This window comes from Rhinolophus ferrumequinum, chromosome 8 (genome assembly GCF_004115265.2).
Source record: "Rhinolophus ferrumequinum isolate MPI-CBG mRhiFer1 chromosome 8, mRhiFer1_v1.p, whole genome shotgun sequence".
Lineage (NCBI taxonomy): Eukaryota > Metazoa > Chordata > Mammalia > Chiroptera > Rhinolophidae > Rhinolophus > Rhinolophus ferrumequinum.
Window position 1 is genome coordinate 7287269 of NC_046291.1, and position 13230 is coordinate 7300498.

The window sequence follows — 13230 nt, forward strand, 5'->3', positions numbered from 1 at the left end:
CTAAAGCACGCCTCCAGCCTCTAAGCCAACAGGTCCATGTGCTGAGTTTCATCCTGCACTGGCTACGACATCAGCTTCTAAAACACTCTTGCCTGTTGTAGTGGGTGATCTGGCTACCCCCCTTCTCCCCAATCCAATCTTACTTCTTTCCTGCCAGAGGCCTCATTTGATTTGGCTGCCCTCTTCCTTTGCCCAGTTTTGTCATGGAGGGAAGCAACCCCAGCCCCAGCCCTGGGGGGATGGATCTAGATTGGTCTAATCCAGCCATGATAATTCAACCCCCTATGTTATTAATTTGCTTGTAGGAGCATGAAACCCAATTCAGGAGCATGCCACCCCAATGAGAGGGCAAGTATTTTGGGAGAGGGGGCTCCTGGGAAGTGTTTCTTAACTCAAGAAGAGACACGAGAAGGAGGTAGCCTTTTTCCTGCTTCTGGCTGTCAACATGAAGGTGTGATGCTGGGAGCTCTTCCAGCCATCTGCCCACGAGGGGGACAAGACTGCCCTCTGCTGAGGATGGCAGAGCTGAAAGCTGGAGAAGTCCCTCCCCTGGTCTCTGATGACACTGTTGAGTTTTACCAGCCCTGACACTTCCCAACTGTTCTATTGTTATGTGAGATAATCTTCTTATTACCATTTTGAATTAGCTTTTCTAAAATTTGCAGCACCAAGTAATCTAACTCAGAATCCACTTATCAAATCAAGTCTCAAAATGCCTCATGGTATTTGGAAACCTACCCATTCACAAGTTCTGGAACTTGCCTCAGGCCCTAGCGACACTGGATATTAAAAGGGGATCTGACCCCAAGCCTGCCTTTCCACCAGAAACCAAGCTCACACCAGTGGGCTGTGCTGTAAGGAGACTCGAGGACAAAACTCTTTAGCTCTGGTGCAGTCTCCACACTGCCAGTCACCATCTCCCCCTGTAATCAGGCCCTGCACCTCTGCAGACCTCCTAATTTAATCCTTACCATCACCCTTGGAGGTAGTTACTATTCTCCTCCCTTCAGAGATGACACTGACTCTCCCAGAAGTTAAGTTACACGGCCCCTAACACCCAGCTCTCAGGTAGCAGAGTCAAGACAGGAACCTATAGCTCTGACTCTAAAGCCAGTGTCTTTCCAACCACAAGGCCTGCGAGCTGGCCTGCTCTGTCCTCTAAGCACCTTATCTCCTGCTCCCGACAATCTCAAGAGGAAAGTACTGTGATTTTCCCTACTTACAGATGAGGAAAGTGAGGCTCTCAACTGCTGTGGTATTTCGTGAAGCTTAAGGTGCTTCTGCTCTTCCACGAATGTCCCTTGATCAGGCAGCAGAGCTCTTGCGCAGCTGCTGAGCTCTCACTGGAGTTTGTTTCCTAGGCTGGGCTTTTGAGGTACTTTGAGCACCTGTTCCCACCATGTGCCCTGCTACTGTGGCCATCCCCTGTCCACTCCTATGGCTGCTGGAGGTCTGGGGGTGGAATGATGGGGACCACCCCCCACTCCATCACCACTTATCAGGCATTCACTGTGGGTAGACTTGACAATGGGGACATTGTGGGTGCTCTTGGTGCCCACCCAGATCCCCTTTCTGGGCTGGTGCATCCATTATCCTGCTCCTGTGAGTTGGGAATGTTGGTTGCTAATGACTCAGAGCTGTCCATTTACTTCCCCAACGACTTGTCCTCAGCCAAATGGGAGCTGCTTTCCTTCGGAGACATGCGCTCCCCACCCCCACCCTTACTGCCAACGACTGAATGATGGAGGGGCATGAAAAGCCAACCCTCTTGCCTCAAGGTGAGACCAGTCGGTGGTATAATTCATGGCCCAGCTGTCCCGTGGGATCAGGCTGAGGCCGGACTTCAGCTGAGACCTTGGCCTAGCTCTGCTCTTTCCTCTGCCTTCTCTTGCCTCCCTCGTTCCCTTTTTCCTCAATAAATCCTGTCACGTGAATACCTGCTCCATTTCTGAGGAGCCCAGCCTGGGATAGGGGAGGATTAAAGATGCCATAGGAGGTATGCTTCCTGCCTTCAAGGATCTTGCAATATAGTTGTGGAGACAGGCCACGTATGTACAAAAAAGTCATCCACAATACAGGATGGAACAGGCTGGAGAAAACAGTGATTAAAACGAAGGGAAAAATCACTGGAGGTGCAGTAGGGGAGAAAGGCTTCATGGAAGAAACTGAACTAGGCCACAAAGGATACGTAGGGCTTGAAATGCTGGGAACGGGGAAAAGCTTTCTGGGCAGGAAGAAAGTTCCAAGGAAAGGCCCTGAGATGGGTAGGAACCTCTACCCCTACATCTTCCATTTCCTCCTGTTTGGTATCCGTGGCTAGGGGAGCCATTCACGGGGGTTGGGGAACTCTGCTTTCACAATCCCATTAATGGGTCTAGAACTGACCAGGGGTGTTCAGGGCTGCTTGAGGGAGCCCTGCCAGACCTCCCTGAGGCCAGGAAGGATTCACTCAGTTCTCAAGCTTTCCCTGAGGGGCTGGGTGGCTTAGTCCACTTGTAAAGACCTCCCCACTTCAGAGAAGGGACACACACCCCATCAGCCCTGCACCGTAGGGCTGGCCAGTCAGGGCCTGAAGACTACTTCTGCAAAGGGCAGTGGGCATGAAGGAGATCTCCATACCTGCCGGACCATGAGCCTGGGGGTTTGTTCACAGCGATTCAATGGTGTAGTAGGCTGCTCCCAGTGCCCCCAGAGCTACTATCACAGTCCCGAGAGCTTGGAGCACGCGAATTACGATGAATGGAGTGTTTTCTTGTAGGTTTTCTGTAAAGCAAAGCAGAAAGCCCACAGGTTGGGAGAAATTGGGTTTCAGTGCCTTTCTACAGGAAAGTGGAAATTGTGGGGTCCCCTCAGGATTACAGGAATACCCATGTCCCCCATACTGGCCCTCCTTTCAAGGGCATAACTCCAACTACTCCTCCCTACCAATAAAACCCTACCACAAGACCCCCAGGATCTGAGGATGGGCTGGCCTGAGGACGCCAGCTCCCCTGGACATTCAGGGAGCAGGTTACAAAGGCGGTCAAGGCTGTTGTGTGCCAGGCCCTGTGCTAAGCACCGCACACCCGGTATCTTTTTAAGCCTCCCCACAACCCTGTGAAGGAGGTTCTACCATGTAGCTCCATTTTGGAGATCAAGCATCTGAGGAAACACATTACACCAACCACAAACGCAAGGAAAACATATGTTTATAATAATTGTGAGGAAGGTTTTCACAAATGCAATGTCCATTTTGACAAAATCCTATTACAGTAAGGATTCTCATTTAACATGAATGTGTATTTAAAGCTAACAGCCAACATTCCACTCCACTGAGAAACGGAAAGATTATGGAAGCAGCTGCTTAAATCTGAACTGCGTTAAGACTATATGTCTTACCCTGGCCAAGCTGGATCCATGTCTCTACCCCCTCAGGTTCCTCATTCCTAGCTTGCTTTTGCCTTTTCCTCCACCTAGAATGCTCTCCCTTTAGAAGAAGCCACAGAGGATCCTCAGGGCCTTTTAGACTAAACTCAGATATGATTGACACTACAGTCTGTCTGGGCCCCAGTTTAAGAATGAGCACCCTCTTTTTCTGCAGCTCTTTGAACATCTCCCTCCTGTAGGACATGGATCACCCCTAGCTTGTATCTTAGTTCCTAAGTGCACATGTCTGAGCTTACAATGCAGACTGGACAATTTTTAAGGGTAAAGCTCCCTGTTCTGGTTTCCCTCATAGTGCCTAGTATCCTATGCAGAGTAGGTTTTCCTGCCTGTTGGTTTTAAAGTGATATGACTCCATGGTACAACTTGGTGCCAGATGGATGGAAATACTAAGCGTGTGGGAGAACAGTTAATAAAGGTGAGTAGTGGGCAGGCCCTTCCTGGATAGGGCTTACCAAATTGCAGAGTATTTTTAGCTCTAGGCATATTTTCCCAACACACCTGGGTATCTGTTTCTCTCATGTCTGAGAGATGGTGCTTTTCAAGGATGGATAGGAGAAGGGGTCTGGTGGGGGAGGGGCTGGGAAGAGGAGCAGGATAAAGATGGAGGACGGGGGTCTGTGCTCCAGGTTAGGGGTATGAGATTCCCAAGGGGAAGTCCTCTTCCGTGGACATTTGTGAGACCCTGAGTACAAGCAGAGCTGCTTTGGGCCCAGAGCTAGGGGTAGGCAGAGGCCCCTCTCCCAGCCCTGACACTTAACCTTGCACCACCAGAAAAGTAGAGTAATCCAGTTCCCCTGACAGAGGTCGTCCCATAGGCAGGTTTCACCTAGTAGTTTCAGGAAAGAGGACAAGAAGTGCAGATACTTTGAATGATGCTGTGTGTGTGTGTGTGTGTGTGTGTGTGTGTGTGTGTGTGTGTGTATTTGGTGCTGGGGGGAGGGGGCAGCGCTGCCTTGGACATGTTCCCTGTGGGAGCTGCTAGAAATAACCTGAGACCCTATGAAGAGGGTGAAGGTCTTGTTATTACCAAAGGGACATATGAGTTATAACCAGTATTTGTCACTACATTCCAGAGGAAATTCATGCGCAGGTCAAGAATCTAAAGCTCGGAGCTATGGTATGGGCCATAGAAGGAGGCCAATGGCCAAACAGAGCATTTAATAACAAAGCTTCTGAGTGACATGGAATTTATAAAGGGCTATGAGGGAATGTGTTTAGAGGAAGGAGGGTGTGTACGGGGAAAAGAAAAATGGACCCCCTGAATAAACAATTCCTGGTAAGGAAGAAAATCAGCACCTGTCTGTGCAGGTGGGTACCCTGTAGAGTGGGTCTGGTCAGAAAGCTGGTCAAAAAGGGCTGAGTGCCAAACCCTAGGATATGGCCACCTAAGCTTTCCTTTTGGCCTAGGATGCCCAAGAGGAAGTTACACGTGACCGCTAATATGGTCCGGTCCAGGGCAGAGCCAGGTCCTGGGAACCGTGTGCCCTGAGGGTCCAGCACCCCCGTGTGCTCCAGAACCTGTAGAAGGTGAGGAGGTTTGGGAATCCTCTCCCTGGCATGGTTGGCCAGACCCGAGGCAGAAGGACATCGAAGATGCGGCTGTGACATAGGCCCAGACGACGCCAGCAAGTAGAACTGCAGGGACAAGCAGAACAGGAACACAAGGGGTGCGGGCCTGGCTGAGTCAGAGGCCCTGGGTGGACAGAAAAGGAGAGAGATGAGGGACCCACCGGCCTCTGGGAGTCTGGGGGAGAGCCTGGAAGACACAGGAGAGAAACTAACTGCGTGGGAAACTGGTTGTTTTATAGACTGGTGCTACCTGGGCATAATCAGAAGAATAATGATGTAATAGCTTACACCTGTATAGTGCTCCATACTTCGCATCATTATCCATCTCATTTAATAGAACAATCCTATAAAGTGAAATATTGTTATTCTCAGTTCACAAATAAGGAAACTAAGGCTCAAAGACTACAAGGATGTGACCTTAGAGCAAGTAGACTGAAGAAGAGGGCCTCAATTCAGGATTTCTCTCAATTTGGTGCTCTTTCCATAGAATTGGTAGAAGTGGTGGTAACAGATGACTGCCCACCCCATGAGAGGTGGCACTGAGATTCCTGCACCGGAAGCTGCCACATCCCTTTTTGTGGGGTTCACTGATTCATCCGGAAGACAACCGCAGCTCCAGTTTACAGCCCTTGAAATACTTTCCCAAACTTATCTCCGTTTCTGGCCTACTGTGCTGTGGATCCCAGCAAAACTCAGAGATGGCGCCCTCTGCTGTTACAGAAGAGGACTTCTGGCCCCGTAATTCCGCGGGCAGCTACTTCTGTCCGGGCTTCTGGCTTCTTGACAGAGCTATAGATTCTTCCAACCGATGCTCCATGAAGCCAGGGATCAACATTGGGCAGACTCCTCACACTCGCTTCTTAGACCTGCCCACGACCGATACTTTTTCTGGATTGATGAAGGAAGAGATTCTAAAAGCAAGATTTACCTTTTTTTTTTTTTTTTGAAACGCACATATAATTCCCATACCATGTTCAGTGGTTTTTAGCATATTCACAAAGATCTAATCCACCATCACTATCTAATTCCAGAATAATTTCATTTCCCCCAAAGAAGCTCTGTACCCACTAGCAGCCACCGCCTATTCTCCATTCCCCCCAGTTCCTCGCGATAGATTTGCCTATTGCGGACATTTCATAAGAAGAATCACACAATATGCGAGCTTTTTTGGAACTGGCTCTTTCAGTTAGCCTAATGTTTTTGAGGTTTGTCCATGGTGTAGCATGTCTCAGTACATCACCTCTTTTTATTGCCAAATAGTATTAATGCTGTTTCATTGTACAGATGTACCACCTGTGGTTTATTCATTCATCAGTTGATAGACGTGGACTTGTCTCCACTTTTTGGCTATTGTTTGAATAATGCTGCTGTGAACATTTGGGTGCAAGTTTTTGTGTGGACGTATGTTTTTTAATTCTCTTGGGTATTCATCCAGGAGTGGAATTGCTGGGTTCTTTGATCATTTCATGTTTAACCCTTTGAGGAACTGCCAGACTTTTCCATAGCAGCCGCACCATTTTACATTCCCTCCAGCAGTGTATGAAGACTCCGATTTCTCAACAGCCTCACCAGAACTTGTTATTGTTCACCTTGGATTATAGCCATTCTAGGGGAAGACCTGTGTTTTTTTGAGCTATAATATTTTCTGCATACGAAAGAGTTGGATTTTAGAAAATGTCATCCTTTATTTAAAGGCCCTCATCCCTTATCTCCAACATTCCTTCCTACTCTGGCTCAAAGGGAGAAAATTCCTTTGGCAGAAGAGGAGTAGGTATCCATCATAACTACTGACGAGCAACTACTGTTTCCTGCTTTGCCTCCTCAATAATCAGAACTCGTCCCCACATGACTTGTGAGTCATGTGCATTCATTAAAAGATTTGGGAATGGAAAGTTTTGCAGTCTACAGATACCAGTTCTGAAGGCTATAATCCAGAAATATTTAGCTCAGTGGTTGATGATCACAATATCTACAATATAGCGTAACAGTTGAAACCTTTTCCGTATGTTAAGAATGGATTGATTTCTAGCCACAGAAATATCGTGTCACAGCAACACCTTGGATTTAGTGCTCGCATTCCTTCTTCTCCGTCTTCTTCTCCTTCTTATTCTTCCTCTTCCCTTTCCCCTTCCCCTTCTCCTTCTCCTTCTTCTTTTTTATTACTTTTTAACATCCACACCATCCCAGAGGGATACTCTGTGGCTTGGGAAGTGCGGCCTGCTCAGGATCACAGAGCCACAGGCCCTGGCTCAGGGTGGATCCCGGAGAAGCTCAGAGAAGGGTGGTCTTCCTCCAGGGGGAAGGAGGATCAGGAGGTCAGGGCTGCAGTTAAGAGCAAGGATTCTGGAGTCAGTATAGACTGAGGTTCCCCTCTCAGTGTTACCAGTGCCTGCTTGAGAGCGAGTTGTTTGCTTTCTTTGGGCTTCAGTTTCCCCATCTATAAAATGGAGATGATGATACTAGTATGTCCTTTAGGGGATTGTTAAATGAGAAGATTAACATAGATGGCCGATCCAAATGTTGCGTACACAATAAATGCTTGGGGATCCTTAGTTAGCTATTACCATTATTATTATTAATAGTAGTATTAACCAGCCCACCTCCTGAATACCACTTGAATTCCCTCTACACAATCCAGTGCTCATTCAGACTCTGGCTACCCAAGAACATGGGGGATCACTTTTCCTCAACGGCCATTCCATCGTCAGACAGAACTAATTGTTGGGGATTTTTTTAAGTGTTAAGTAGAAATCTGTCTGTCTATAAGGTGTCTTTAACGGGTAAGTTTGCCAGATTTAGTAAATAAAAATACAGGACTCTCACGCAATATTTGGGGCACATTACACTGAAAAATTATTTGTTATGGTCATTCAAATTTAACTAGATATCCTATATTTTATCTGGCAGCGCTATCCATGGGCTCATAGTCAGACATCTGAGGACAACATAGAAGAAGTCTACTCACATTTTCTACCTGACAGACAGATTTCCTCCAGTTCCTTCAACCAACACTCAGTCACCAAATGGCTCTTGCTTCCCCCTAGCCCTCTCATGCCCCGTCAACCCGCACTTTCTTCTTTGGACTAGATTGTAGGTATCTTTTAGAGCACACCCGGATAGCCTGATGAGGACAGACTTAAGCAATATGATCACCTCCCTGTCCTACACCATATAATTCTATTAAGGCATCCTTGGTTTTTATTTTTGAGTAGCCACATGGCACTTCTGATTCCTAGTGGGCTAGTATTACCACAGAGCCACGTTAAATGCTAATACGTATGCGTTGCTGCCTTCTTCAATGAGACTCAGCGTGGTGAGGAATGACAAAATCCAGGAATCCTGGTCTCTTGGGTAAAAACAAAACCCAAACCCCTCGCATTCCACAAGCACAATTCCAGAACACATGTAAACCTGGCATCACTACCTGATAACAACCAGCTTCTGGGGTAACCCTGGGACACCAGCAATGGAAAGGCGGGAACTGTTAAGCTAGAAGTCTGCCCACCTGTTTTTTTGGGTCCAGAGGATGGTTTTGTGCTAGTGTTGTGACACTGCCGGCCCCGAGCTGACTGGCTGATTTCGGGAGCTCGGAAAGCCTGGGACACAAGATGCTGTGGGATGAGTCCGGGTCTGGAGCCCGACTGCTTCTGTGAGGTGAATTCAGAGTCCGGCTGCTGCTGTGAGGAGAATCCAGAGCTGGGCTGCTGTGAGTCGGATCCAGAGCATGGCTGCTGCTGTGAGACGGATCCAGGGCATGGCTGCTGCTGTGAGACGGATCCAGGGCATGGCTGCTGCTGTGACATGGATCTGGAGCTGGGCTGCTGCTGTGAGTCAGATCCAGAGCCAGGCTGCTGCTGTGAGGCAGATTCGGAGCTACCGTGCTGTAAGATGGAGCCACGGCGTCTGGCCTCTGACTTCTTCCTCTTGTCCTTCTTCATGGTGGGTCCTCCCAACCTAAACGTGGACCTACATGGAGCTGCCTAATCTCCCGGCTCCCTTCTGGAGGAGCCGTTTGCCCCTGCCCTGGGGGAAGGCTCTGGCCTCAGGCTGGACCCAGGCCCCACAGAGAAAGGTCACCCATCCCCCTCCTGTGAGGTCACAAAAGCCAGGGTGGCTCCTATGGCAGTGCTCTGGGGACAGTCTTCTCTGCCAGCACCAGCCTAATGTCCTTCCTTCTCCCCAGCTACTGGGATGGGCAGAGGGCAGCCGTTGGACTCCTCACAGACCTGGGTTAAGCCTGGCCCTGGGGCCTGTGACAACCTGGACCCCCCACAATTCTAACTGGTGTGCCTCCTTCAGGCACTTTGTTGGTGTGTTCCTGGATCCCTGTGCATTTTCCATTGGCTCTAAGATACCCTGGCTGTGACGCGCAGCTCTGCCACCAGTTTCCACGTACCACAGTCCAACATTCAAACACCCCAAAACTATTTCACCATGCATCCTGTGAGTTTTAGGTAACTTTCCTGAAGAATTGGGGGTCGATGGAAAGCCCACAGCCTCCTACCATCTCAGCTGTCTCCCCAGATTATCTTCTATAGAGTAGCTTCCTTCCCTCTTTTTCCAAAGCCTGCCATCCCCCACTGTGTGTGTGGGGGAATCCCCAACTTTGAGAAGAATCCTGGGATTTGGCAAAAGAATTTCCCTAAAAACGTAACAGCTGTTTGGAAAAAACACATTTTTCTCAAACTCATTACACCAGCCACAACAGACTACCTCTCAAATCCCAAACTCTTCAGGTCAATTAGGGGACTACGAATCTTTCTCAAGGTTAACAATGTGATTTTCCTTTTAGGATGGGAGAGGAAACGCATTTTTAAAAGACAACCTTAAATTGCACATTTTGATTACACCACAAAATGTGTTCACATTAGAAGACTCTACTTCCACGAGTGCACCACGAGGTGGGTGAATATTCCACTGTTAACCCCTTGCATCTGGGGGGTGACACTCCTGCCCCAGGATAAGGTTCAGGGAAGACCTAACAAGGAGGAAACTCCACACAAGTCCAGATCCAATGTGAGTTGTGAATGACAGGAAGTACTTTAGGAATTCTAGAGCCTGAAAAGACCTTGCTGATTTTCTTTTCACAGAGGAGAAAGTGAAGTTCAGAGTTAAATTACCTTTCCAAAGTCACACAGCTGGTTGGCGGCATTGGCAGGGCTAAATTCCTGTTTAGGGCTCTCTCTCTTTTCATGACTCCAGAAGGCAATAGGGATTCAGATACTTATACAGGCCTTGAAATCAATGAATTGAAAAAATCCCTTGAGTGAGAAGATTGAAGGAAAAGCACAAAGGAGGACTAAAAGTGAAAGGAAGCTTAGATCAATAAAGTTGGACTGGATCTGGCTGCACTTCAGCGTGAGGAGGTTCAGGGAGCACGTGAGGCTACAGGAAGGTGGATCCCTTGGGGATTTACTTTAGAATCAGAGACTGGGACCGGTCAGGAAGCCTGTCCAGATTTAGCAGACAGGTTGACACCTCCAAAGGCGCTTATCTCTGCAGAATTAGATTTTCAGGCACCAATGGGCTTTTGACTGAAGTCTTCAACCTGTCTGAAACCAGGGTTTCTCAATCTCAGCTCTATTAACATTTTGGGCAGGAAATTCGTTGTTATGGGGCTGTCCTGTGCATTGTAGGGAGTTTAGCAGAATCCCTGGCCTCATGAGATGCGAATAGCAACTACCATTCCTTCCAAGTTGTGACAAACAAAAAAAATATCTACAGACATTGGTAAATGTCCGTGTGTGTGTGTGTGTGTGTGTTTGTGTGTGTGTGTGTAAATTGTCCCTGGTTGAGAACCACTGCTTTAAATGAATTAAACAGGGGCAGACATACACGAGTAGAATTTCCTGGGAGGAAAGAAAGAAGCATTTCATTTCACACCAAGAAGCCAAAGAGGGCACAGAAAACAAGTCCTTGTTCCCCAGGAGGGAGAAGAAAAACAGTGTCAGGCTTCAGGAGGCGTGGGGAGTTTTCTATGGCAGTGGAGAAAATATGTGTGGGTTCTGTAGTAAGAGTGGTCCCAAGATGCAGAGGAGGGCACTTGTGGAACAATAGATTGGCCCAGAAGGATGAGGAAAAATGGCACTGCCACAGATCTTTGCTAGAATATCTTCCATGGTGCCCCTGCCGTCTGGCTTGAGCACAAGTTTCTAGCCTGGAAGTCTGACTCCTGTATCACTCAGTCACAGCCCACTGTCCCAGGCTTATAGACCACTTTGATGCTATCCATGCCTAGCTCTAGCCAATCATGAGTACCAGAGGTCTGGTGAACACACCTTACTTTCCTAAATTTGTGGAAGCCCTTCGCCCTCCATCAAGCCCCTCTCCCTCTCTGTCAGAACACTTCCATCATTAAGATCCATCTCAAGTGGACCCACATCCTCAAAAGGCCTTTCTTGAGATCCGCAATTGGAAGTCATGTCTCCCTCTGAGCCCAGATCACATTTTGCATGGTGTTAGAATGACTTCTACCCTTCTATTGTCTCACGTTCCCCACTCCCAGATTGTGGAGACATGAAGGGCCAAAGTCCAGAGAAAGGTCTCAATGCAAGCTGCTTGAAGGTGAAGTAGGAAGACAAAGAAAGCAGGAAGGAAGGGTGGGCGTGGATGATGGGGGACAAAGCACCTCAGAAACTGCATCACTAAGGAGTTGTTTTTAAAGATGGACTGGAGTCTGACTTTGGCTGAGGATCATGGTTGGAACAGTGCATGGCCAAGAGGCTCTCCTAACCAGGAATGGCAACCATGGGAAATCTCATGGACTGTTGGGAGAGCGAGAAGAAGGAGTCTAAGGGGATGCAAAGTCAGGTCGTTAGCATGAGGTCCTGTCCAGAAGGTCCCTAGTGGTTCTGGCCATCTGGATGTGTCCTGGGCACCCAGAACGAGTATGTCAACATTTGTCCTGAAGCTAGCATCTTAGAGCTGCAGGATGGTACCTCAGACATCAGCTGGCCCTTGGCCCCCACATGTCAGGAGGGCAACTAGTCCACAGAAGAAACAACTTGCTCTGGTCACCAGCAGGAGGGTGGCAGAGTCTGGAGTAACTGAGCTTTGGACTCCCTCCCCTCTCCAGAGCACTTCCTTCTTCCCCACCACTGCCCTGGAGGGCCTTCTGGGGACAGAGACACCTGGTGCTCATTTAAGAGCTCACTGCCCTGGACCCTTAGACCCAACGATTAACCCACTGGGGCCACAGGCCCAGACTGCTCCATAGAAGGGTCTGAAGGACTGTAGTCAGCCAGCTACTCTAGAACAATACCTCCTTGAGAGGGTTGTTGTGAGGATGAGATGTGAAAAACCCTTAGAATAGTGCCTGGCTCACAACACACACGCTTTTATTGTAATTATGGTTCCCTGGGGGGAGAGGCAGGGAGAGGAGACGGAAGAACCAAGCATATCTGTACCTTACAAAAGCCTGAGTGGGGGTCGTGAGCAAGGGGACAAGGGGTCAGGTGGATGGGTGGGAAGTGTACCTTTACAAATGAAGTTAATTCGAACACTTCTGACCTGAGATTGTCCCAGTGAGCACACCTGGGTAGAGAAATTTAGTCCATCTTCACCCCAAACGGTGTAAGTGGAGGCGCTAAGAGAGGGACTTTTCCACTACTGGGACCAGCGGGGGTCGGGGCACTGGCCTCCCTCCGTGTTTGAACTTTCCCACCCGGGGATGCCCGTTACAGCCTGGTGTTCCCACCCCTCGCCTTCGGGTCCCTCACCATCCGTCTGAGTCCCTCGATCCACTAGGGAAACACAGCCCCGCGCCTTGACTTTGTGCGCTGGGCTGGGGGCGCGCTGGACGTCCAGGGTGCCCTCGGGGCGGCGGGGACTGAAAACGGCCGTGTGCACCTCCACCGCGGGGCTGTGCGGCCCGAAGGCACTGCAGAGCAGGGTCTCCATGCAGTGGCGCGCCTCGACCTCCTCGTCGGGCCGCGGCTGCACCACGATCCCGACGAGCGCAGCGGGCGGGCAGCGGTGCCGGGCGTGCACCTGCTGCAGGAGCAGCTGCAGCCGCGGCAGCTGCGAGCGCAGCGCGGACGCGCGGCACAGCACCAGGAGCAGTCGCGCGCCGGGTTCGGGTGGTGCTGGCGGCTGCGAAGGGTCCCAGCATCCCGACGCCGGGTCCTCCGGGGCCCCGGGGCCAGGGGTCCCGGCCTGAGCCTGAGCCGCCTCCGGCTCGCACTCAGGCGGGTCCACAGCCTCGTGCCTGTTGCGCGGCCACTCCTGGGTGGAGCG

The 13230-nt window shown here is 49.7% G+C and overlaps 1 protein-coding gene across 1 annotated transcript; it reads right to left on the bottom strand.

The window, feature by feature from the left end:
- Nucleotides 1-2657: 2657 nt before the first annotated feature.
- SPATA3 (spermatogenesis associated 3) lies at nt 2658-8933 on the bottom strand. Its single transcript, XM_033112292.1, has 3 exons — nt 8501-8933; nt 4945-5119; nt 2658-2763 (listed from the first exon to the last, which is right to left on the bottom strand). Exons 1-3 carry the CDS (start codon nt 8931-8933, stop codon nt 2658-2660), a joined length of 714 nt encoding a protein of 237 aa, XP_032968183.1.
- Between the last annotated feature and the right edge of the window lie 4297 nt (nt 8934-13230).